The 24,239-nt window shown below is 34.5% G+C and overlaps 15 protein-coding genes across 15 annotated transcripts, besides 3 other annotated features; 9 read left to right on the top strand and 6 right to left on the bottom strand.

Annotated features, from left to right (window-relative positions):
* Positions 1–5,277: part of a mobile genetic element that runs on past the window's edge.
* TVAGG3_0896060 (uncharacterized protein) lies at positions 3,236–3,785 on the top strand (the record flags this gene model as incomplete). Its single annotated transcript, XM_051251049.1, has 1 exon — positions 3,236–3,785. A coding segment is annotated over one exon (550 nt), but the record flags the coding sequence as incomplete, so codon positions are not given.
* Positions 5,278–5,313: 36 nt separating the features above from the next.
* Positions 5,314–5,763, top strand: TVAGG3_0896070 (uncharacterized protein; the record flags this gene model as incomplete). The annotated part of the gene is made up of 1 exon (XM_051251050.1): positions 5,314–5,763. The coding sequence occupies one exon, from the start codon at positions 5,314–5,316 to the stop codon at positions 5,761–5,763; it is 450 nt and encodes a 149-aa protein (XP_051086525.1).
* Positions 5,764–6,344: 581 nt separating this feature from the next.
* On the top strand, positions 6,345–6,581 carry TVAGG3_0896080 (uncharacterized protein; the record flags this gene model as incomplete). Its single annotated transcript, XM_001325212.1, has 1 exon — positions 6,345–6,581. One exon carries the CDS (start codon positions 6,345–6,347, stop codon positions 6,579–6,581), a length of 237 nt encoding a protein of 78 aa, XP_001325247.1.
* A 1,069-nt stretch (positions 6,582–7,650) lies between these two features.
* TVAGG3_0896090 (histone peptidyl-prolyl isomerization) lies at positions 7,651–9,177 on the bottom strand (the record flags this gene model as incomplete). The annotated part of the gene is made up of 1 exon (XM_001325211.2): positions 7,703–9,172. The coding sequence occupies one exon, from the start codon at positions 9,170–9,172 to the stop codon at positions 7,703–7,705; it is 1,470 nt and encodes a 489-aa protein (XP_001325246.1).
* Positions 9,178–9,232: 55 nt separating this feature from the next.
* Positions 9,233–10,135, top strand: TVAGG3_0896100 (metallopeptidase protein; the record flags this gene model as incomplete). The annotated part of the gene is made up of 1 exon (XM_001325210.1): positions 9,233–10,135. One exon carries the CDS (start codon positions 9,233–9,235, stop codon positions 10,133–10,135), a length of 903 nt encoding a protein of 300 aa, XP_001325245.1.
* Positions 10,136–10,415: 280 nt separating this feature from the next.
* Positions 10,416–12,049, bottom strand: TVAGG3_0896110 (GTPase activator, FI04035P family; the record flags this gene model as incomplete). The annotated part of the gene is made up of 1 exon (XM_001325209.2): positions 10,448–12,025. The coding sequence occupies one exon, from the start codon at positions 12,023–12,025 to the stop codon at positions 10,448–10,450; it is 1,578 nt and encodes a 525-aa protein (XP_001325244.1).
* Positions 12,050–13,362: 1,313 nt separating this feature from the next.
* TVAGG3_0896120 (uncharacterized protein) lies at positions 13,363–13,725 on the top strand (the record flags this gene model as incomplete). The annotated part of the gene is made up of 1 exon (XM_051251051.1): positions 13,363–13,725. The coding sequence occupies one exon, from the start codon at positions 13,363–13,365 to the stop codon at positions 13,723–13,725; it is 363 nt and encodes a 120-aa protein (XP_051086526.1).
* An 18-nt stretch (positions 13,726–13,743) lies between these two features.
* TVAGG3_0896130 (serine threonine-protein phosphatase family) lies at positions 13,744–13,986 on the top strand (the record flags this gene model as incomplete). The annotated part of the gene is made up of 1 exon (XM_051251052.1): positions 13,744–13,986. The coding sequence occupies one exon, from the start codon at positions 13,744–13,746 to the stop codon at positions 13,984–13,986; it is 243 nt and encodes an 80-aa protein (XP_051086527.1).
* Positions 13,987–13,990: 4 nt separating this feature from the next.
* TVAGG3_0896140 (uncharacterized protein) lies at positions 13,991–14,839 on the bottom strand (the record flags this gene model as incomplete). Its single annotated transcript, XM_051251053.1, has 1 exon — positions 13,991–14,839. The coding sequence occupies one exon, from the start codon at positions 14,837–14,839 to the stop codon at positions 13,991–13,993; it is 849 nt and encodes a 282-aa protein (XP_051086528.1).
* A 929-nt stretch (positions 14,840–15,768) lies between these two features.
* Positions 15,769–17,741: a mobile genetic element.
* Positions 17,742–24,239: part of a mobile genetic element that runs on past the window's edge.
* TVAGG3_0896170 (phage tail repeat-like family) lies at positions 17,912–18,781 on the top strand (the record flags this gene model as incomplete). The annotated part of the gene is made up of 1 exon (XM_051251054.1): positions 17,912–18,781. One exon carries the CDS (start codon positions 17,912–17,914, stop codon positions 18,779–18,781), a length of 870 nt encoding a protein of 289 aa, XP_051086529.1.
* TVAGG3_0896180 (phage tail repeat-like family) lies at positions 20,332–20,916 on the top strand (the record flags this gene model as incomplete). The annotated part of the gene is made up of 1 exon (XM_051251055.1): positions 20,332–20,916. The coding sequence occupies one exon, from the start codon at positions 20,332–20,334 to the stop codon at positions 20,914–20,916; it is 585 nt and encodes a 194-aa protein (XP_051086530.1).
* Positions 20,963–21,292, top strand: TVAGG3_0896190 (uncharacterized protein; the record flags this gene model as incomplete). The annotated part of the gene is made up of 1 exon (XM_051251056.1): positions 20,963–21,292. One exon carries the CDS (start codon positions 20,963–20,965, stop codon positions 21,290–21,292), a length of 330 nt encoding a protein of 109 aa, XP_051086531.1.
* Positions 21,326–21,646, bottom strand: TVAGG3_0896200 (organellar and viral DNA polymerase type B; the record flags this gene model as incomplete). The annotated part of the gene is made up of 1 exon (XM_051251057.1): positions 21,326–21,646. One exon carries the CDS (start codon positions 21,644–21,646, stop codon positions 21,326–21,328), a length of 321 nt encoding a protein of 106 aa, XP_051086532.1.
* On the bottom strand, positions 21,734–22,267 carry TVAGG3_0896210 (organellar and viral DNA polymerase type B; the record flags this gene model as incomplete). Its single annotated transcript, XM_051251058.1, has 1 exon — positions 21,734–22,267. One exon carries the CDS (start codon positions 22,265–22,267, stop codon positions 21,734–21,736), a length of 534 nt encoding a protein of 177 aa, XP_051086533.1.
* On the bottom strand, positions 23,352–23,538 carry TVAGG3_0896220 (uncharacterized protein; the record flags this gene model as incomplete). The annotated part of the gene is made up of 1 exon (XM_051251059.1): positions 23,352–23,538. A coding segment is annotated over one exon (187 nt), but the record flags the coding sequence as incomplete, so codon positions are not given.

Here is a 24,239-nt window from a genome sequence, read left to right on the forward strand (position 1 = left end):
TTCGTTTATGTTGGTTAGTTCATGTTTAACATAGAGTTTACATTTATGTTTGACAAGGTGTTTGCGATGAAGTATTGACAAAGTGTTTACGTTTATGTTTGACAAAGTCTTTACGTTTATATCGAGGTCATTTACACCCATTTCGACATAAAGTTCATTCATTTTCAATGAAATCCTCCATGCTAGAAAACATGTTAGAAAAGGTGTTAGAAATAACATCATAACAATAAGCTGCATTTAATGCTTAATTCAACACATTCATTTATGTTAGTTAGTTCATGTTTTAGTTTTGTATGTAATTTCATTGACTGACTGACTGACCGAAGGAATTTATGTTGAGGTCATTTACACTCATTTCGACACATCGCTTATGTTTGACAAATAGTTCATGTAGTTAGTTTCGTATGTAAGTCTGTTATGTAAAGTATGACGATAAAATTTTACTGACGTCGGTCAGTAACTCACTGACGTAAGTCAAGACTTCTCTCAAAAACCTTAAAATTCAATGACTCACAACCTCCAATTTACTGATGTCATTCAGTACTTTACTGATATCATTCAAGACTTCACTGACGTCGGTCAGTACCTCACTGACGTCAGTCAGTAACTCACTTATGTTGGTCATTATTTGACTGATGTCGGTCGTGCCATTCTAGACACCACCCATAAACAAAGTGTTTTAAGCTCATTTCGACATAGTGTATATGTTTGTGTTTGTGTTTGACATAGTGTATATGTTTGGTTTTAATGAAGTCTTGACAAAGCATTTATGTTGTTAGCTCATGATTTCAATGATTTTGAAAGAGGTGAGAAAACATGTGAGAAACTAGGTGAGATAGCACTACTTCACTTAAACAATATTTTCATGACTTCTTCATGAAATCCTGCATTAGCTTTTTGACATATGGTCGAGCCATTAGTGGCTCAACCACTAAACAAAGTATTTTAAGCTCATTTCGACATGTATGTTTCTGCATGAAAGTCAATGAAAAACATGCTGAGCCATTCGAGGCTCACCCATAAAACAAAGTGTTTTAAGCTCATTTCGACACGTTCATTAGTGTTTTGAAGCAAGTGGAAGAATGTCGACAGTTGCTTTGTTTCAATGAAAATGAAGCTGCATCTCTTTTGATACAGCTATGACAAACACAAACTATCTCATAAAAGAGACAGTACCTTTTTCACTAGTGTTTGCAGCGATGCGTGCGTCATTGCGTGCGCGCGCAGTAAATTTTCTGTCGTTCATTTTATATGGTGACACTTGGTGACAGCAGTGACAGCAGCAAAAATAAAGCAAGAACTTTTTAAATCATATCCTCACTGAGTTCCTCAGTAAGTTCTTCTTCAGTACGTAGAACCATCTACCTTCTCTGTATGCATTCGCATTTGTCTTTCAGCTGAAGTTGAAATGTTTTTTCTTTCATGTCTGATGGCTTACTTCTCAAAGCTTCTGAGCAAACACATTCAAATTCATGATGTTAGAAAACATGTGAGAAAACATGTTAGATCTAACATGCTAACATAAACATTATTTTGGATCATTTACGCTCATTACGAAGAAGTCATGACAAAGCATTTACGATGAAATCTTGACAAAACATTTACGATGAAGTCATGACAAAGTGTTTACGAAGAAGTCATGACAAAGCATTTACGATGAAATCTTGACAAAGTGTTTATGTTTAGTTTCGATGCAGTTTGACAAAACATTTACGACGAAGTTTTGACATGAAGTCTCTGAGGGTAGAAATCGTGGTAGATCTATCTACCCTAAATAATATTTTTTAGTCATTTACACTCATTTCGACATGTAGTCTTGACAAAGCATATACGAAGAAGTCATGACAAAACATATACGAAGAAGTCTTGACAAAGTGTTTACGAAGAAGTTTATACAAAGTGTTTACGTTTAAGTTCGACAAAGTCTTGACAAAGTGTTTATGTTTAGTTTCGATGAAGTTTTGACATGAAGTCTCTGAGGTGAGAAAACATGTAAAAAAACAGGTGAGTTCGCACTACTTCACCTCAACATAATTTTTGGGTCATTTACGTATAATTTGACAAAACATTTACGAAGAAGTCTTGACAAAGTCATAACAAAGCATTTACGAAGAACTCATGACAAAGTGTTTACGATGAAGTCTTGACGAAGTGTTTTACGCTCATTTTGACACGTTCATTAGTGTTTGAAGCAAGTGGAAGAATGTCGACAGTTAGAAAGTTGACAAGATAATACCAAACATGAGACCCTCGCGAGTCGAACCCGCGACCTTCACACCATATCTTCATTGTACCATACCACTGAGCTAGGGGCTGTCGACATTTAGAAAGTTGCTCGGTTCTATATGAAGTTAGTGTCTATGTTATACAGTAATGTTAGTCATGAATGTTTGTCCTAAGTGTTGGCGTTAGTGTTGAAAAATAATGTTTGTCCTACATGAAGCCGTACAAGCGTTTGAATTTGTTTATGAATAAAATTACACTCTTGTTTTCTGTATCTATCATACAAACATAAGCAGCACATGTTTTTGTAAAGTTTATATGAAGTTTTCGATAGTTAGGACCTGTATAATAATAGAATGCGTCTTCATTCTCAACATAGTAGTAGAACTCAAACGAATGCTTACCATAATCTGTTATTTCAACAGCTTCGTCAGATATTTCATCAACGAACTCATAAACTATATCGCCATACTTGCTTTTATTTCTATTGTTTTCAGATCTAGAACACCAACGAAGGTTTGAGATTCTGTTGTCCGTTCTATCATGATTTATATGGTCTATTTCTTTCAAATTGTTTGGATTTTCAATCCACTGTTCTGCAATAATTCTATGCTTTAAATGCATTTTGTTGTTTAAACTAAGCACAATATAACCATAATTATTTAAGCATTCACTCATAATATGTTTGTCTTTCTTTCGACGAATAGTAAAAGGATATGTCGTACAAATCTCATAATCTTCATGATTTCTCAATGTTTCCCATTGAGTTTGTTCCCCACTAATTTCATTGACGTCTTCAATATCTTCTTCCTCACTGAACTCGTCAATATTTTCACTAGCTCCTTCTGTAATGTTTTCATCGGCATTGTCATTGACTTCTTCTGTAATGTTAGATGTTGTTGTTTCGCTCATGTTCTTTCACTAATGTTAAAAAGTTATGTTGTACGAATTTTGAACAGAATTTAGAGCAGTTATGAAACAATGAAGTATTTTTACGCTATTGAAAGGAACTATGAGAGTGAAGTACATGACAGCAATGACAAAAGGAACTAATATCAAACCTAATGAAATCGCTCACGAGGACATAGAGCTTAACAAGTATTTTGTGGAGTATCTTATAAGTGAAGAGTATGTAAGACCTTACTTCATGTTTGACAGCATGAATGAGGATGTTATTTCATGGTTAAAGAATATAAGCAATGTTTTCGGTAAGTACGTCATAGATGACAAAGGTCTTGTTGTATTTTATGAGACAGCAATACGAACACAGGAACTAATGGATATTATGCACTCAACAGCAAAGAAAGGATTTAGTACTATTGGCATGAATGAACATTGCAGGAATGACATATACAACCTATGCTCACGAAAGCCTTACACAAAAGCAATACAAATGATAGAACATAAGCGTCTAAGGTCAGCAAATGAAATCATTACTGTCAGTGGTTATGAAAGAACTGTTAGCAAAGATGAGTGGAAACAGCTATTCATATTAAGGAAGGACGTTGCTGAACTAGTTAAACCTGTTGCACAAACATTGTTTCAGATAAGACCAGCAATGACTAAGAACCCTTTGACCTTAGTCAATGAGACCATAGAGGTTGAAGATAATGACATGAAAGAACTAGGAATGAATGAGAGAAGTTGTGAAGGATGTTTGAGTCAAAACACATGGTTCTTCAGAGCTGTTAAGAAACTTAGTAAAGAACGACAGAAATATTTTATAGAGAAGTATTGCAAAGGATGTGTAAATGAATTGCTTGAAATAGAACTTAGAGACACTTTCACACTAAAGGACTTGAGGAGAAATAAGTACATGAGTGAAGAAGGTATTGACATAGCTAGTGTTATAAATGACTTAAGAAGATGTGTTGTCGTTATTGACGGAGCACGTATGACATATCTAGTGAAAGATTATGATGGAATACGAGACACAACAACACTTGTGTCAGTAGATAGCAAGGAATTCAATAAGCTCATGAAGAGTGTTTATGTAGGACGTATTGAAGAGAAGGATGTGAACGCACTGATGATTTATGAAGCGGGTCAGAACAAGAACTATCTTATGAAGTCAGGCATGAGATTCTTTGACGAAAGAGATGACATTTACAGCTATTTCAGAGGATATGAGTATGAGGTACTGAATGAAGTAGATGAAAGCATTATTGAAGGATATTTGAAACATGTTCACGATGTCATATGTAATGAGGATGAAGAGCTTTATGAGTATGTTTTGAACTGGTTCGCCTACATCGTTCAAAATCCTTGTGGAAAGACTGGAACAGTACTTTTGTTAACAGGAAAGCAAGGAACTGGTAAGAATGTATTAGTAATGTTCTATGCGAGCTCATTAGCAAGTACGCCAACAATAATATAACGGCAATAGAGAATGTGGTTGGTAGATTCAATGCTGCTATTGAGAACATGAAGCTCATCGTATGCAATGAACTAAGCTCATGCGATACGTCTAAGGTCATGAACCACGACGCACTAAAGTCAATAGTAACAGAGACTCAGTTGGACTTAAATCAGAAGTGTCAGCCAGTAAGAAAGATAGAGAATGTTTGTAATATCATCATGATATCTAACAACTTCAACTCAGTAAAGATTGACAAAGACGACAGAAGATTTGTTGTCATTGACGTAAGCAGCAGATACAAAGGAAATTACGAATATTTCTCAAATCTCATTGAAAGCTTTAATGAAGAGTTTTATTCAAACTTACTGACGTACTTCATGAAGAAAGATTTAAGTGAATTTGATGTAAGGAAGATACCATTCACCAGGGCTAAACAAGAACTCATCGAAATGAACAAAACACCTTACCAAATGTTTTACGAGGAGTTCTATGAAAAGTTTGTATCCGGATGGAATTGTACAGAGTGCTACAGAAGATATAAAGAATTTGCGAAGGATAATGAATTCTTTGCATGTAGTTCAAATGTATTTGGTGGCAAGATGAGAGAATTTGTGAAGAGAAGTAGAAAGCGAGACGGTTCTGCAAGAAGTTATATTTACGAAGCAAGTATGATATTAGAAGGTCGTGGAAAGAAAGAAACAGTGAATTATGAGGAAGTGCTTGAAAAATTCATGGAGTACATGGGAAGCAATATAACATACAACAAAGACATATACAGTGAGTTTAAGTACTACTGTGAACAGCATGAGATTGAAGTAATGAGTAAAGGAGACTTTGAAACGCTTATGAAAGACAGTAAGGAGGTCGTTCATGAGAACAGTGTTGAAATAGTTCATGAGAACAGTGAGGAGGTCATACATGAATGCAATGATGAAATAGTTCACGATGTCGTTCGTGAAGAAGCCATTGCAACAAAGAATGATATAAAGGATTTCATAGAACTTAACAAGGAGGAGTTTAAAGAAGGCTATGAAGTGAAAAGATGTGAAGAAGATTTCTTGGCGTATTTGAAGAAAAAGAGACTAAAGCCAATGGCTCAAAATAAGTTTCAATCGATGTTTGAAAAGAAACGTTTGAGCTATGGTGGTGTAAGAAGCACATATTACTTTGTTAAGAAGTGAGGACATTTATTTTTGTCGTTAGTGTTGGAGTTTGTGTTTGTTGTTAGCATTTGTCATTTGTGCTGAAGTTAGTACTTGATGTTAGTGTTGGAGTTTGTGTTTGTTGTTAGTGAGAGAATAAATTAAATCATGAACTTTGCCATGGTCTCTGTCCCTAGTAGTTTTCATTATCTCACAGAGTTAATGAAAGTCATACTTTCTATCAGATGAAGCATGCAGATGAACATAATGAAAGTTAGTGAGTTTGCCACGAGTTATGAATAAAATATTGGCATATTAGATGAGATAGATGATGAAACAGATGAAGATAAATTAAATCTTGGACTTTGCCACACTCTGTCCCTAGTTCCTCAAAATCCTTGACAACGTTGCTTAGAAATTTTGGTTCAAAACCTCATCTGATTTTAATCTGTTATGCTACCTGTTAAGTTTCGCGAGATTATAAATGTCATGGAGTTATATAAAAAGGAGGGACAGCTAGGGACACTGGAAGTACTTGTAAGGCTATCTGTTAAGATTGCATGAAATACTAAAAAGTCATGAAATCCATTATCGCTGTGCTAGCTTCACTTTAGAGTAAAATGACGACTAAAGTCACTGAAGCAATGAAACAAAAGTTTTTGGTAGAATACATTAAATCAGGAACTATTCCAGAAGGTTTTTACATTCATACTATGAAGGATGGTAGAGTTCAGTTTAGAAAGATAAAGCAACCATTAGATAAAGAAGGAATTTTGAGAAAGATTAAACTTCATGAAGACAACATTGCTGAACTTAAGAAGAAGCTAGAAGAGTTGGAGAAAGGAAGAGAGTTATAAAGCAATGAGAACGTTTATATTATGAGAAATTTTTAACGTTAGTTTTATTTTTACTGAAAATTTTTATTTGGATGTAAATGACAGAACAAAAGCAACTCATTCGAATTCCACAGTATAACAAACATACATTTAAACATTTATTCTTCCTTCCTGAGCATAACATGTTCTTTACACTTCATCCTAGACCAGTTGACTATACATTGACTGTTTATAAAGATTGTCATGGTAGTTTTATAAAAACTTATGATGATGAAGGTAAGTTAACAAGACTATGCATTTCAAAACTTGAGAAACTTTATGACTTCAAGTATGACTACAATAGAGTTAACACTGACGATGAAGATATAGAAGAAAATTTATGAGAACGTTTATTTTTTCATTAGTGAGTTCGTTAGTGAAGTGGTTGGCGGTTTTGTAAATATTTAAGGTTAAGTTAGTTTTTGCGTTCGTGTTGTAAAATGTACGTTAGTGGTTTTGTAAAGTGTCAAATTCACAAGTATTGGGTAAGGTGGAACGCAGTGCCACCATACCCAACAAGGGTGTACTAACTCACTATTATATATATTTATATATTTATATGATTTGATTAAAAAAATAAATAAATAAATTAATAAATCATTTACTCAAATATATCAAAAGTTTTATTTTTATATATAAAGATAACTACTTTTAAAAAATACCCTATATATTTTTGCCATGTAAACTATTTTTGCCATGTAAACTATTTTTACCATGTAAACCATTTCTGTCATGTAAACTTATCACTTTTGTCAGAAGTGAAGTGAACCGAATTTTCATGCACAACATCGAAAATCACAACAATCCTTTTGACTCACTCCTAGTTCTCCACAAAAATACATTCAAATAATAATTACATATAAAATTCATGTTCATTCGTTGTAGTTAGCGTAAATTGAAATAAGATCGAGCTTGTTATGCTATATTAACTTTAACCACCTAAAATTTACTATTAATTACGAAATCCACATATGATATATCAAGGAAAATTCGTTAGAACCCAAGAAATTATACAAAAAAATATTTTGTTGGTTCATTGAAGTAAATAACGAGAGAAGTTTATTAATATAAAACATATAATAATAAAAAATAGATACTAAATTTCACTGGAGACCATTCTTTTGAACGTCCTCCATTGCAGCAAATGAATGCTTCCTCAAGAGCTCGAAGAGCTTCTGGTTAACATCACTTCCTGTGAGCTCGGCATCTGGATCTATTGCTTCGTTGACATCGTTGAAAATTGCGTTCATTAATTTTTTAATTATTGTTTTTCCTTTAGCTTTAGCTGCGTTATGATCAAACTTCTCTTTTCCTGCATCAGAGAGCTTTCCTTGCATCTCCTTTAGCTTCTTCTCAGTGTAATCTGACTTCTTCTTCAAATCTTCCGCTTCAGAAATTGCAAATTCGAGTTGTTTCCTGGTTATACTTGCTCCACCTCCTGGTTTCGATAACGATTGGAGCTCGGTTTTGAGTTTTGTGATCTCTTCCTGCTTCTGAGAGAGTTCATTAGCAATTGCGATAACTCCTGTAACGATATCGGCGGATTTCGGATCAGAAATGATATTATCGATCTGCTTATTTATATTCGCTTCGAGTTTCTTGAGAGATGCAGTAGATGGACCTTTTACGATGGTTGGCTGAGCAGCAGAAGCAGATGAAGATGATGTAGTAGCAGGAGGAATAACAGCGGTTGGATTAATGGCGTTCTTTGCGCCCATTTTCTGTAGTTTTCGTAATTTATCGTAAATAACTTCTTCCGCGGCTGCATCGCTTTCGCCAATATCAGTATCCGATTTTTCAGTTGGTGGTGGAGGTGCTGCTGCCTGAGCTGGAATGTAGTCAGATGCATCTGATTGATTTTCAGATTCCTCGAATTTGACGTGGTGTAGAGAAAACATGACGATGACATTTGTTGCAGGTATTTCCTTATGAGGTGTGCCGCTTTCGTAAGGCTTATAGGCTTGAGGGACATATATCAGTCTGCTTGAGTTGGAAACCATTCCGGAAATCGAATTCGCGATACCAGAAATAAAGTTCTCTTTCGTAAATTTGACTTTTTTGACCTCGACTGAAACACATTCGCGATCCAAAATTGGAAAGTCTCTGACAGGGAAAACGAAGTAAGATACTTGAAGGGTATCATTCAGAGATATTCCTTTACCTTGTCCTTTGTTGATATCTAAATAAAATAGAGTATCTGTCTTGATATTCTTTGTCAAACAGTAAATTTCAGCTGTGACATAAGCAGCAGTAGCTGCGTCTGGGAAAGTAGCAAGCCACTGATTTCTCCTATCATCATGAAAGTAACAATAAACACGGTTTTGGTAGTTCCAGTGAAGTGATTTTGTAATGTTGAATTGTACAGCTGGTTGATATCCTTGTTTGTAAATAGTAATGGAAAGGAAGTTATGAGCAAACTGCAAAGCGAATATATGCTGCCCGAAATTTTCATTTTGCATTGTTGTGGGGTTGGTTTTCGAAAGATTGATATATACGTTGGCTAGCGTAATGATGGTATCCTGTTGAGTTTTTGGCTTGTATTTAAACATATTTGGATTATCTAAACCTTGCATTATTAAAATGACAAAAAATTTATGTCACATTTATTTGTCACTTTTTGGAAATAAGATCAAATGACCGAAGAATCCAATGATTATTCGAGTACAATGCCACAAGGACATTTTGATACAGCCGAAACAGTCCAAATTAGTGGCATTGCTCTTCTTAAAATGCTTAAAAACGCTCAAGCTGGAATTCCAAATGAAGTTTATGGTTTAATCGTCGGTAGGTTTATTGATGATTATACAGTAAGTGTTGTTGATGTATTTCCAATGCCCCAAAATCCAACAGGTGGATCCGCTCCAGTTGAAGATCCTTATCGTAACCAAATGTGCAGTCTTTTAAAGAAAATTGCACGAACAGAAGAAGTAATTGGCTGGTACAAATCTCACCCAGGTACTGGAGTTTGGCTATCTGGTGTAGATGTGAATACACAAATGCAATGGGAAAAAAGCAATCAAAGATGCATAGCCGTAGTTATCGATCCTGTTCAATCTGTCAAAGGAAAAGTCGTTATTGGTGCTTTTAGATGCATTGCTCAGTACGCTTATTCAAATTGCGAAGAATGTCGTGAAACAACATCTTTTATCGGACATTTAGAAAAACCAACTACAAAGGCTTTAGTGAGAAACCTCAATAGACAATATTATTCGATGCCTGTTACTTATCGAATGAATATCTACGAACAACAGATGCTTATGTCTCTGAATAGACAAGTATGGGTTAATGGATTCGAACTACCAAATTTCGTCAAATCAGATAAGAAGAGTATCGAACAAATCAATCTTTTGACTCAAATTTCACCAGACTACAGAAGATCCATCCTTGATGAGGAAGGAATGAACGAAAGTGAACTTCTCGCTCGTCATATCGGTAAAGTTGACCCAGAAGCTGTTATTAAAGAAGAAACTACTGATCTAGCAACAAAAGAGTACCAGTGCTTAATTAGAATTCATCATGATATGAATTCATTTTAGAAATCTTTTATATATTATTATATTATTTTAATCATTTACTTGTTTATTGATTATTATTTATATTTGTACTTTAACTAACTGTTTTCGTATTTGGTATTTTTTTATGAAAATTAAATTTTGGATATTAGTTCATATCGACTCGGAAATCATTAATGGTACACGAAAATTAATAATTTTATGCATTAGTTCATTTGAAATTTTCAATTATTTTTTATTGATGAAAATTTTTGTCGAAAAAAGATGATGGGAGTTAAACTACAAAAGATCTAATACATTTATTCAATATAATAACAAAGAAAAACTAAAAATAAATTAATGAGGAATATAATCTTCAGGTAATGGGTAAATAAAGCTAGTATCCCAGTTAGAAATCAAATATTGGATAAATTTCTTACCGTTATCTGTCATTTCCTTGAGTACGTATTGATCAGTAGAAACAATTCTGACAATATTTGCTCCGAAAATCATCGAAACAGGAATAATCGACATCTTTGTAACATCCGCATGTTTAATGAACTCTTTCAAGTATCCAATTAAATATCCGAGCGTATCATGATTGACTTTTGGTAAAGTTTCAACGAATTCCAATATTGTTTGATTCCTTATGGCCTCAGTAAGGTCCTGATACATTGACATAGGTACAACAGGCTCAGGAAGGTCCGCAAGCCACTTTTTGAAAAGTGATGCAAGATCTGCCAATTCTGCGCCTTTTATAACATTCTGACCAGCCTGGATTTCATCAACCATCAGTTTTATCTGTGATTGGTTGCCAGGAAGTCTAAACATTCCTTCCATTGTATTACATCCGGCTTCGAACAGTTCCTTAATGAAATCGACCATGAAAATAGGAACTGTGCATTTCGGAGCTGTCCTTCTTTGAGCGTAAATCAATTCCAAAAGAGGAGCTCCGAAAATAAAGAAATCTGTAATAGGATGGGTTGGAATTAGATTTGTCCATTGTTCTGGCTGCTCTGGGAATATCTCTCCGCAATCACAACGAGCTGCGAGACGAATATAAGCCATTTTTGCGATTGCATTTGTTTGATTATTTGTTCCGAGGGCTTCAGCAGCGACAATATGTCTAACAAATGGTCTGAAGCCTATAGATGGCGGAAAGAATGTACAAACAACGAGAATTAAATCCCAGACTCTTTTAATATCGTCATTCGAAGGATTATTCGTAATTAACTTAATTAATATAATGTAAGTTTCATCAATGAAGTTGTTTTCGTTAATAAGCATCTTAACGAGAGTACTTGGAAGTGCTTGCGGCTTTTGTTTGCAATAATCAAAAACTAAGTTGAAAATATCAACGCATCGTTTTGTAAGTTTCTCAGGAGTTCGCTTGAGAATCGGAAGAACTGATGAATCAGTTGAATATTGAAGAAGATTGTCAGGAGGAATGAGTTTTTTGGAGAAAAGAGATCCTTTCGTCCTTTGATTGAAGTTCATGGTTGCAAATTGACGAACATCAATCGAAAGCCTATCGCGCATGATTTCTTTTGGCATATAAAAAGGGACATCTTCTGTAGAAGTGTCCGTTTGATTCATTGAACGCGGGATGGTCTTAAGGCTGCTAATTATAGTCGATTTACGATCAGATCGCGATGCAGCAGTACGTCGGTATCTAACTTTATCATGAACTAAAGATTGGCGGTTTCTTGCTTTGACATTCTTTAACATCTGAAGTGCTTCATTATTTTCAAATGATTTTTCACGGTTTAAATTATGGCGTTCCAATTTCATTGGCTGAAGTGTTTCGGGATTAATAATAACGCAATCTGCAGGAGGAACCCATAAAATTTCATTTGTTATAGGGTTATGGAAGTAATCTTTATCAGAGTTTTTATCGTGGTAACAATACAGACGTAATTGTCGATTTCTTCTCATGTGGATTGGAAAAACCGCCAAGAACAACAGAAATGAAAAATGCGAAAGAGTTAGAATAGTAATAAGTTCATATTTAAATAAACAAAGAAATCACTTAAAAAAGGTAGTGGGGCTTCCAGGCGCGTTGCGCCCTCTAGCCCCGAAGATGTTTAGTATAAATGAAGTTTTTATTCGGAAAATTGTTAGTCTTCTGGTGTGAATTCGGAGGACTCTTCTTGGATAGAGTCTTGTATTTCCTCCTCCATTGCTTCTGGGAAGAAGCCTTCTTCTGGGTCGAAAACATATATAATATGTCACTTTTCACAAATTATATATGTTTTCATGTTTTGTCACTCTTCTGTCACTTTTCGGGTAAAAACATTTTTATTATTATATATAAATGAATTTTACAAAACCGCCGTTACCGTTCTTTGGAAATAAGAGTAGATGTAAAGATATTATATTGAGAGAACTTAAGAAACTACCGAATGGTCTAACATTTGTAGATTTGTTCGGTGGAAGTTTCTATATATCCCATTTATGTCATACCGTATTTCCTGACTCAAAGATTATATGCAATGACTTCGACAACTATATGGACCGTCTCAAACATATTCCAGACACAAATAATATATTGAAAGAGTTAAAAGAAAAGATACCTATAGGTAAGATGGAACGTATACCATTAGATAAGAAAAATATTGTGAGAGAGGTTTTGAAAAAAGCAGAATATATAGACTGGGATAGTATATCTGCTAGACTATTATATAGTGGTGCTATAAGAGTTCATGACATTGAAACACTTATGTCAAAAGTTTTATATCTTAACTATACAAATGTTTTCAAAGAGGACATAGAAAAATATATTGAGGGTATAGAGTTTGTGAGATGTCATTGGACAGAGTTGTATGAAAAATATAAAGACAAGGAAAATGTTTTCTTTATAGTGGACCCGCCGTTCTATAACACATGGGATTTTCAATACCAAGTCGACTGGACTTTGAGAGACTCTTTAGAAACTTTAGACGTTATACATAACCATCCATGCTTTTACTTTACATCCGATAAAAGTGGTTTGGAAACCGTTATGAGATGGTTAGAGGACATACATGACTATGAGTTTATATATGACAAGATAGAATATGAGAGAGGTCCTATAAACTGGAGAAAGTGTCACAATAAAGAAATTTTATTAGTAAGTAAATGTGGTTTGAAATAGGACTACTTGTTTTAGGTTTTTTCCATTGTGTCATTTATTTATTTGACGTGGCAGAAAAGTACAGAGAATATGAAGATGAACCAATGCCTGCAAATGTTCAGCATATGTACTCGTAAGAGATATGTTTATCTAATATTAAATGGACGCACAGAACTTAGCGAATGCACAGCAACCTGGACAACCAAACCCAGAGAATATTCCAAATGAAGTTAGAATACAAACTGCAATGGCAAACTATGGTCAAGTGCCAACAGATGTACAAATGCAAACTGCCATGTCAAATGACGCTGCGTTAGGTTTGCCACCATGGTATGCAAATATGAGATGGAAAGAGTTTTATACAAACCCTGAAGTGGGATATAAACAACTTTATGCAGATGACGCGAACACAGGAGTTGACCCAGAATATGTTTTCTACCAGAGGAGAAACAGAATGTATGAGCTCCAGTTAAAGAATGCTATGGAACTCAACAGGAAACGTAAGAGACTAGGCGGACATTAGATTTTTACATATAGTAAAATGGGTTTCTTCAGTAAGATAGGAAACTTCTTTCGAAATGTTGGAAGAGGTATATGGAATGGAATAAAATCTGTCGGAAGAGGAGTATGGAACGGTGTCAAAAATATTGGTAAAAGAGTAGGTCAGTTTGTTGGTATTATACCTAAAGACCCTGAACCAGAAGAACAAGCTCCTGTAATACAACAGCCTGAACCTGCACCACAGTCAAGTTGGCAACCAAATCCAACACCTCAACCGTATTAAAAAATTATATTTTTATCGTTCGATAGTAGTTGTATATGAAACTAAGTTCTAAGTAAAACGCATGGTATAATGGAATTATTCTTTTTCTTCCATCTGTAGTAAACCATACTTGAAAGTCTGAAATACTTCCACTTGGTGGTTCGTATAACTTTGTAGGTTTTTCGTAAAAGTCATTTGCCAAGCATAAGAAAGAGTTTTGGGCGCCAGAAAATGAAGCATGAACAATAATAGCATCTGGGTCGAAAACATCTTTAAATAAATATGGTTCATCTCTTGCATATCGACTGTAGATATTTGCTAAAGGAGGTTCAACTTTCTGATTTAACATTCTTTGCAAATAATACCATGACATTGCAGTGAATTCTGTATATATTTGTTCGTCTTTATTTGGATTGTCTTCGTAGATTTGAAATGACACTTGTGAATTTTGTTTGTCATATACAATTCTCACATAAAGTGTGCTATCGGTATTCGCATATTCATCAGCATATTTTGCATAACATGAATTTATTTTATCTTCTATATTTTTTAATGCAGTCTGTAGAGAAGATGAGAGGTCAACTTGTATTAGCTCAATTTCTTCCCACATTTTTCGTTGCCCTTCAGATGTATAATCTATATGAAACCTTACAATAAATGGAAAACTTTTATCTTCTACAGACACAAACTTTATTCTTCGAAAGCCAATAGCTTTTGTGACAGATGGGTCTCTTAACCATCTTAATGGGTAGTCAAAACGATAGCCTTCATGCTTTACGGTATCTGTCTCAAACTTTTGACCGACATTAGTAAAAAGTTCATCTAATGGTTTAGTTGTAGCAACTCTAGAATTTTCTTTTTCTATTGGAAGCATATTTTATCTATAATAAAAATGTCAAATGAAACAGCGTCTATGAGAGAAATACAACACAACCGACAACTCATTATGCAAGCTCTAAATAAGAACACAACAAACTTTTCAAACTATTCTAAGATATCTGAGTCATTGAAAGGGGGTGACTTAAAACTGACATTAAACCCTATAACAGATGAGTTTCTATTTCAAGACAATAAGAACAATACTGTCTGTATAAATCCAACAAAAGGAACTTTAAACGAGAAACCTATAAATGAACTTCTTTTGAAAGCAGATGTTGACAACAAAGCTGACAAAGAATATGTAGACAATGCAATAGCAAAAGAAGAAGAAAGAGCTAACAATGCTTATGCAACAAAAGAACATACTCATCCTGAACTAGCAGACAAAACATATGTTGACAATAAAATGTCAAGTGAAGTGACAAGAGCTGAAAACGAATATTCTAAAAAGACTCATATACATTATATTAACCAAATACCAAGTCTTAAGGAAACATTAGAGACAAAAGCAGATAAGACTCATACACATACCATTGCAAATATTACAAACTTACAAGAAACCTTAAACAGGAAAAGTGACGTTGGACATACACATACCATTGCAAATATCACAAACTTACAACTAACTTTAAACAGGAAAAGTGACGTTGGACATACACATACCATTGCAAATATCACAAACTTACAACTAACTTTAAACAGGAAAAGTGACGTTGGACATACACATACCATTGCAAATATCACAAACTTACAAGAAACCTTAAACAGGAAAAGTGACGTTGGACATACACATACATCTTCTGAAATAACAGACTTAAACGTTAGCCTTGAAAATAAAGCAGATAAAACATATGTCAATGAAATATACCAAAGTTTGATAGGAACAAAAAATATTGAAACTATTGTTGGTGACTTTTCTGTCAAGAGTATATAAGAATTTCCGAAAAAGTGACACCCAAAAAGTGACACTTTCAATAGGGAGTGGCACTTAAAAAGTGACAATTTAAAATTCACAATAAATAAAAATAATAAATTTTTTAGTCTATTAAATTATTCTTTTCTTTGAAATCCTCTCAAAATTCTTCGAAATGTTCTAAAATATAATCTGGAGAATTATAACAAAATTCATTAATTTCTAACATATACGTATCTAACAATTCATTTGGAATTTCAAACGATCTTAAATATGTAATTGAATTTTGTATCTTCTCATTTATTTGAGAAAGTTTTTCTTCAGCATTTTCCAATAAAAATCTTAATGGATTCAAATTGGCTTCTTGATTCTGAACAAAATTTAATACTTGGTATAAACGTGATTGAACTTCTCTTTTCAATTTTGTTTTATAATCTGTCAATCGAGGCTCGCGAATTCTAATTGAAGGAATAAAACCTGTTTGAAGTAAATCGTTTTTAATACGATAAAAGTAATTGGGTGCAACTTCTTCTAAAAGATTTTTGACAAAAACATCAATTCTTTGATTTTTAACGCAGCCAAAATCGTGATATTTTATCTTTTTAAATAAAGATTCAGAAACGTTATTCACAACGGTTAATTCATTTGGTCTGGCAGCGGCTATCCACATCATAGCCAACAATTCCTTATACAAAATTCAAAAACTTGGGTGCAATCAGAACTGATTGCACCCAAGTTTTTGAACTTTCTTGAGGGAATTAAAGGGTGAGAGATTTATAGTCTATCTATATATCTCCCACCCTCTAATTCCCTCCCTGACAGCGGGAAACTTTGTCTGAATGTTAAACTATTCAGACAAAGTTTCCCACTGTTTGCGAAGGAATTGTTGGCTATGATGTACTGATTCATGATCAGTACATCATAGCCAACAATTCCTTATATAAAGTTCAAAAACTTGGGTGCAATCAGAACTGATTGCACCCAAGTTTTTGAACTTTCTTGAGGGAATGGAAGAGTAAGAGGTATACATTATGAATATATACCTCTTACCCTTCCATTCCCTCTCTGACAGCGGGAAACTTTGTCTGAATGTTAAACTATTCAGACAAAGTTTCCCGCTGTCAGCGAAAGAATTGTTCCATCTGGTGCATAGAGTGTGACTCTATGCACCAAATGGAGCAAGTCCCTCGCGAAATTGCCAAAACTTGCGTCGCATTTCAAAGATTGCGACCCAAATTTTGGCGATTTCTAGTAGAGATGGAGTATTTTGAGTCACTGACCTATATGCAGTGGCTCAAAGGGCTCCATCTCTACTTTGAAGCAAGGAAACTTTCCTCGAAATTTTGATAATTTGAAGAAAGTTTTCAAGCAATTAACAAAGGATTACTCGCTATGAGGTAAAAATTCTAGATTTTCACCTCATAGCGAGAGCTTCCCTTTCATTGCTTGAAAACTTTCCCCAGCTTCAAAATTGGGGAAAGGGCTGTAAAGTCGACTCCGATACCAGCAGGTACCAGAGTATTTAAAAGAGAAGCCCTCGTACGAGTTTCTATGAAGACCTTCTCATTCAAGAAGATCTTAATAGAAAATCGTACGAGGGCATTGGAAACTCGCGTCTGGTACATGTTGGTACCAGAGTGTTTGAGATTTGAAGACTCTGGTACTAACATGTACCAGAATTTATGATGAATTTAAGATAGACCATTATAAAATGATAGCGGTTTGTTTCAAAAAAATTTAGATGAGATTTGCATAGATATAGATTATATGATTTATACATATGAAAAATAATATATAAAAATATAATTTTGAGATAATTATGTAAATAATATTTTAAATATTTGAATTTGAGGTATAATTTTATAGTAAAATATATTATAAAGAGTATTTATATAAATATTGTAAAATAATATAAGTAATAAAAATTGAGACCCCCTCCCTGTTTTTGATGTTTTGTCACTTTTTCGGTAATTCTTATTGTTTCATAAAACATATGTCAATGAAATATACCAAAGTTTGATAGGAACAAAAAATATTGAAACTATTGTTGGTGACTTTTCTGTCAATGAAGAAAATAAATATTTTAGATGGCAGTTGGTACAGTCCTTAAAAAATGGTACACGGCATAAAATCATTCCGAAAAATAACAATGAAATGTATGTAAGCTATAAAAAGAATGATGGTACACAAGTTAAAGTTCCATTAGACAACAACTGCTACTTAAACTTATATGGAGACGAACAAAAGAAATATTTAAGAGTTTATGAAATGGTGGATATGATATTACCTGACCCAGCTCCGGCACCACATTATTATGACTATGGAGATGACGACAGAACACCACATGTAGATGAACAAAAGCTAACATTATATTTAGATTATTATAGATATAAAAGATATAATGCAATAGAAAAAACGAGAATAGTATATTATTATACAGATGACAGACATAAATATTATAGTCAAGACTTTACTTACCCTGAAAACATAAGATTATATTATAAAAAATATTCTGACACAAACCAGAAGAAACCTGAAATAGTTGCACTATATTTTAAGTTCAAAAGAGACAATCCTATAATATCTCATATGTTTGATTTAATGAACCCAGTAGGTTCTATTTATACATCTATGGATGCAAGAGGTCCTCAAGTAATGTTTGGTGTTGGTGCATGGGAACAAATAGTCGACAGGTTTTTGTATTGTGCAAACTCTTCAAAGGAAACAGGTGGAAGTAAAACGATTTCAGGTGAAAATTTACCTGCACACAGTCATTACATAGATTTAAGTACATCTCAAGCAGGTTGGCATAGTCATAGATATTGGGATTGGTCAGGAATGACAAAAGGTAAAGGATATGATGTTAAAGAGGACGTTAAGTTTGCTATAAATTGTTACTGGAATAACACGCAGGGAGAAGGAAACCATACACATTTCGTTTCAGGATATACGCAAACAACGGGACAAAGTAAAGAATACATGCCACCTTACATGACAGTTTACGCATGGTATAGAATTGCTTAGTCGTCATTTTCAACTTCTTTAGCATATTCGTCAGGAGTTGTCTTATATTTGTTAGGAACTGTCTTTGAAAGTATTCCACCTTGAACTTTGACAAGTTTGAAACGAGGTCTGACAATAGTAGTTTTATCTTCTGCTTGCAGTGTGTACATTTTGCCATGTTTGCCTAAAACTTCATAATATTCTCTTGTATACTTTCTTCTATTTTTACGAACACGAAGGTGAGTACCTGTCGAGTTCCCATTGTTGTCATAGTCAATAGTATTTTCATATGGGTCGCGTTTAGGTATTTCTATTTTTACTTTGTCACCTTTCTTAAGTTTGAAGCCTGGCATTCTTTCTTGTTTGTCTCTTTTGACTAAATTATTAAATATATAGTCTTTCTCTAAGTCAGGGTTGTTTTTCATTTCTTCGGGGAGTGGTTTCCCAAACCTTTTTGTTTACGGTTATTGTAAATATTTAAAACTTGTCTCATCTTTGCCTGGGAGAAGTGTCTATATTTGTCGTCATATGACATTTCATTTGCTTCACCACCTTGTGGTTGGTTTAAGTCTCTTAACATTTTTATACATCCGTCAATGACACCAAGAGCAGAATGGTTTTGGTCGACAATGAAATATTGGTTTACATTTTTTGAACGCAGATAGTTTTTAATATCATCTGATTTGAAAGAACTTTCACAGTCAGATGTCAGTTTTGTTGGATGGTATTTGTCAACGAATATTGTCAAAGCAGTTTTCACATCTAAAATATTTTTGGACCATAATGGTATGGCTTCACAGTATCTTGTTGTTTTGACCGACAAATATTAGCCAGTATGGTGGTCCATCTGTTCTAACTCTCGGAATGTTTTCCAAGATATCCATAAACCAAGCATTGGTGTTGAACTAAAGATTTTTATCATGAGTGCTTTCTTTGTCGCTTTAGAAACATAGGGGTCCTTGTTCGGATTCGTCATTTTTTACCCTATAAGAAATGGGTTTATTTGGCGCATTAGCAGGAGTCGCATCTAGATTTTACCCGCAGTGGGAACAATAGCCAGAGGTGCATTTGGAATTGGAAGGAAAGATTTTGAGTACATTAGGTATACTGAAAGACAAAGCTCAGCCTATTATACAAACTGTACAGAAAGGTTGGGATGTAGCACGAGATGCAACAAATCTTATTCCAAATCCTGAAACAAGAGGAAAAGTTCAAGGATGGATGGACAATGTAGGAAGACAAGCAGGAAACTATTATAACAAAGCAAATGACTACTATAACCAAGCAGGACACTATATGGACCAAGGTGAAAGATTCTTTAACAGAGGATATAACCATGAACAGTGGGTAAACAATAACCAACCTCAACCGCCTCAAACGTGGAGAATGTAAAGTTTTTTATTGAGATGAAATGAACAATGCAGCTTTAAACAGAATAAGTCATGGAAGACCACCTTTTACACCACGTGTTTGTAAAGTTCTTCCTATACCTCAGGAAGTTTTAGACCGACTTAAAAAACCTAAACAACCAGTTGAAAACAAACCAAATTAAAATTTTTTACTGAGATGAAATGACCGAAGAAGTTGAAACGGTAGATTTGACACCACAAACAAAAAGTTCAGAACCATTGTCAAAACATGTCAAAGAACTTACAGATGAAGAGAAAAATTCAATAATAGAAAGTGCCAGGTCTGGAAATACAAACCCTAACTATAAAGTCACTTTTCATAGAAATGGAACGGCTAGTATCTCAAAAAAGAAACAGACTCTCACAAATAAAATATTGAAGTCTGAAGGAGCTTTCGAGACAACAGATGGAAAAGTTTACTTCACTGACCAACAGTTCATTATAGAACATCTCATTGACTTAGAGTCGAAATATTCTAAACTTTACAACAAACACAAAAAGTTGAAAGGAAAACAAAAACAAATGGCATATGATATTTATGAAGATGTTGACGACACAACTGTTCCTGCAAGTGAAGTAAAGTCAGAGGAACCGAAAAGTGACGAAAAACCGATAGAAGAAGAAAAACCAAAAACTGAAGATAAACCAAAACCAAAGTTTAGTTTCCAAACTAAACTAAGTCAACCTTCATTAGCTGGTATGGGTTGGCGTCAAAGACTTATGGCAGCAGGCGGTTATGTAAAGTAAAGAAAAAAAATATTTTTTTATTTTTATAAAAATGCCCCCATATAGAATGGACAGAAAGTCTGCTAGAATAAAAGCAGAGTTGCAAAGATATGGTTGGAGAGTTTCGAAGAAGTTTAAATATAGGAAGGGAAAGCCAATAAAAGTCTATGACAAACTGGCTGGTCTGACCTACGAATTAGATTTGGAAACAGCACGTGCCAATTATCCAAACAGACTAGAGAGGTTAGAAGAAGAACGTCTTATGAACATGCCTTTCGATGTTAGTGAACCTCAAGTTGAAGGACACGACGGTTTGACACATGCCCTATGTCATTTTACTCAGAATTTTGTGCTGAATTCAGCAAAAATAATTTTTAGGGTAGATGGGTATATCTAACCTAATTTCTACCACGATTTCTACCCTCATTATTTATAACCGTTTTACATGGTAAACGTTATGAATTCGTGAGACTCTAAACAGTTTTGTAGCTTCTATTTCTTCGCTGAGGATATCAAAAGTTTTAACAATGCCGAAGGTTTCTTTATACTTCTTCTTGACGTCAGATAGAAGGAAATCGTCAGCAGTTGGATAGTTTTTGTTCAGAAATGCTAACATGTCCATTTTATTTTCTGCTGGTTTCTCTGCTTCTTTCTTTAAGTCAGCATAGTCGTTTCTCATTCGTTCTATCTCTTTGACGGAGTAGTTATATTTCCTCATTGCTGCTTTACATTTTGAACATTGCGGATTCATTTTTGCGTTATACATTGAAATTTGACCTGCTAGAACAACTAAGGCGTCAATGGTTTTCTTTAGCTCAAAAGCTGCTGGTTTTATTTGTCAATTCCATACTTTACCTCTTCTATCTTTATCTCTTATCTGCAATACACATTTTGCAACTAATGAAACAAAGTTGTCGTATGTCTTAAACTCCTCCGATTTATATATGTCAGAGATGTTCTTATATACCATATCGCAATCTTTGTCCATAACTTTATGGTTGCAATGATATCCTAGAAACTCATAATTTACCTTTCGTATGAACTTCTTTATTTCTACTGAGTCAGTTGGTTTCACTTCTATTTCATCGAATTCAGGAATAGTGAGCTTTTGTTGCTGGATTTCAGGCAATTTGGGTAAATGGTCAATAATGTCCTGCATGTCATAAAGATATTCTTCATTTTCTTCATCCTGTGCGGTACAGTCTAAATTACTTGTTAAAAGTTCTTGCTTTATTCTTTGTATTTCTGTTCCAAAACTATATGAAGAAGGAATGAAGTTTTTCATCTCTACTAACATAGATGTTGGATTCATGACTAACGAGTTTGGTGCTGTTGTTGTTTGAATTGTTGTTGTGCCGATCGTTGAAATCATATCTTTTATACAAAATAAAAAAATAAATAAAAATAAAGTTAGTTTTATTTTTTCTATCTTAAGGAAATTCATGAAAATTCACGAGGGTAGAAATGAGGGTAGAAATTAGGTTAGATATACCCATCTACCCTAAAAATTATTTTTGGTCATGGGCTATGCCCCGCCGCTTTGCGTCTTTATGTTAAAATAAATGGTACCATTAATGATATCATGACTGTTCTCGTTCATGTCTGATTTACATCTAATGAAAAAGTTTAGAAGAATTTTCTTATTCTTTCTGGCATATTTTTGTCTTTCCAGTACTCCCGCTCTAATGGTCCCAGATGTGTTGGCTTTGACTCTCTCAAGTTCTTAGATGGTATAACATCTTCAACGCCTCCTTCATATCTTACTTTATAAGTGTCATCGTTTGTGTTATAGCCAAGTATTTCAATAACCACTCCTCGCTTTGCTTCGTCAATGGTTTCAGCAAGTTTGCCATTACTACTTTCAACTAACTTATGTCGAGGATAAAACGCAATAGAGTCGTCAGCAGCTTTTATAAGATATCCATTACCTTGCGTAGAGTCTACGATATAATAGTTTCGACTTAACCTTAAACGTTTCTTTGTCAATGGTTTGTCGTCAAGAACTACACGAACTTTTGTTCCAGGAATGAGAGTAAATTGTGTTGAATTTCTGATATTTTGTGTTTGGCTTCGGTGCTTGTTCGGACATCGAAAAAATGAATTGGTTTGAGAATGACGGTTTTACTTCAAAAAGCTGGTTATGACAGTTAAGTCATACAACAAGTTTAAAATAATATCTTGCTCTTCTTCTGAACGTTTGTTGTCTCTTCCGATAAAAGTTTCGAACATGAGAACCAAAAAACGTTTTTTGAGGAACCGAAAGAGTTCAGGCAAATTTTCATATTCTGGATATGTTGGGAGCAGTTCAAAACATCTGAGCTGACTTTCGGACAAATTGGACAATGTCAGAGAATTCATTTTGGTCGGACTGCTTGAAGGTAAGTCCCTTACATGTAAGTAGCTCTGGTAAAGTCTTCTCATTTCTGCTAACTTTTGGAGTATAGCTTCGTAGTTTAGAAGTTTCAATTTTAATTGTCTTATTCCACTCTTTACTTCTAAACGGTAAGTATCCATGAGGTCAAGAGTAGCTTTGGTAGCTTTAAGTGGAGCTATCTCTTCTTTGACTTGTGCAATTTTGGTTGCAATTGTGGTTTGAGCTCCTTCAAGTTCGCCGTCTATGTCGTTCTCAACACCTTCAACCATGGCTTGAAACTCTTCATCGGTCCATTGAGATTGGTGTGGGACGAATTTAACTTGCTTCATTCAAAAAATGAAAAAATGTTTTTACTCTAAACGTGCCATGTATATGGCTATAAGTGCTTTGTTATATGACTTCTTCTTCACACGAGTCTCTGGTAACTTGAGAGTTCTTGTTGGAGTTGGGTCTGGAATTTCAATTCTCTCTCGAGCGCGCATTCCCACTGTCTTTCTTGCCACCATAAACTGTGTATTGACCAAACTTGCATTTGCAGGAAGACCGGTCACTACAAGGTTCACAGTTGACATATGTGTACTCATACCGGGTGAGTACGAGTGTGAGTAAAAACATAAAAAAAGTGAGTTAAAAATGAGATGTTTACTGAACTGGCTGAATGTCGCCTTCACAGGTTATGTAGAACGGCTGACCAGAGAAGTGAAGGAGACCCTTGAGAATTTGGTTCATTCTTGGGAAAGGGTTCTCTCTGTTTGGAAGTAGTATCCAAGGACGCTTGGCAAAGAACTTTATAATGGCTTCCTTCTTTGCTTGCTTTATGTCGTCGAAAGGAGTGCCTTCTGGTACCTCAATTGGAATTCCAGTCGAAATCTCGAGATTCAAGGCAGCCCTTCCCGTTATCCAACCGTTAACAAGCTTGCCTTTTACATTCTGCCTGAGGAAGTCTTTAACAAGCTCGTTAATTTCAATT

The sequence above is a fragment of the Trichomonas vaginalis genome, chromosome VI (assembly GCF_026262505.1).
Source record: "Trichomonas vaginalis G3 chromosome VI, whole genome shotgun sequence".
In the NCBI taxonomy this organism is placed as follows: Eukaryota; Parabasalia; order Trichomonadida; family Trichomonadidae; genus Trichomonas; species Trichomonas vaginalis.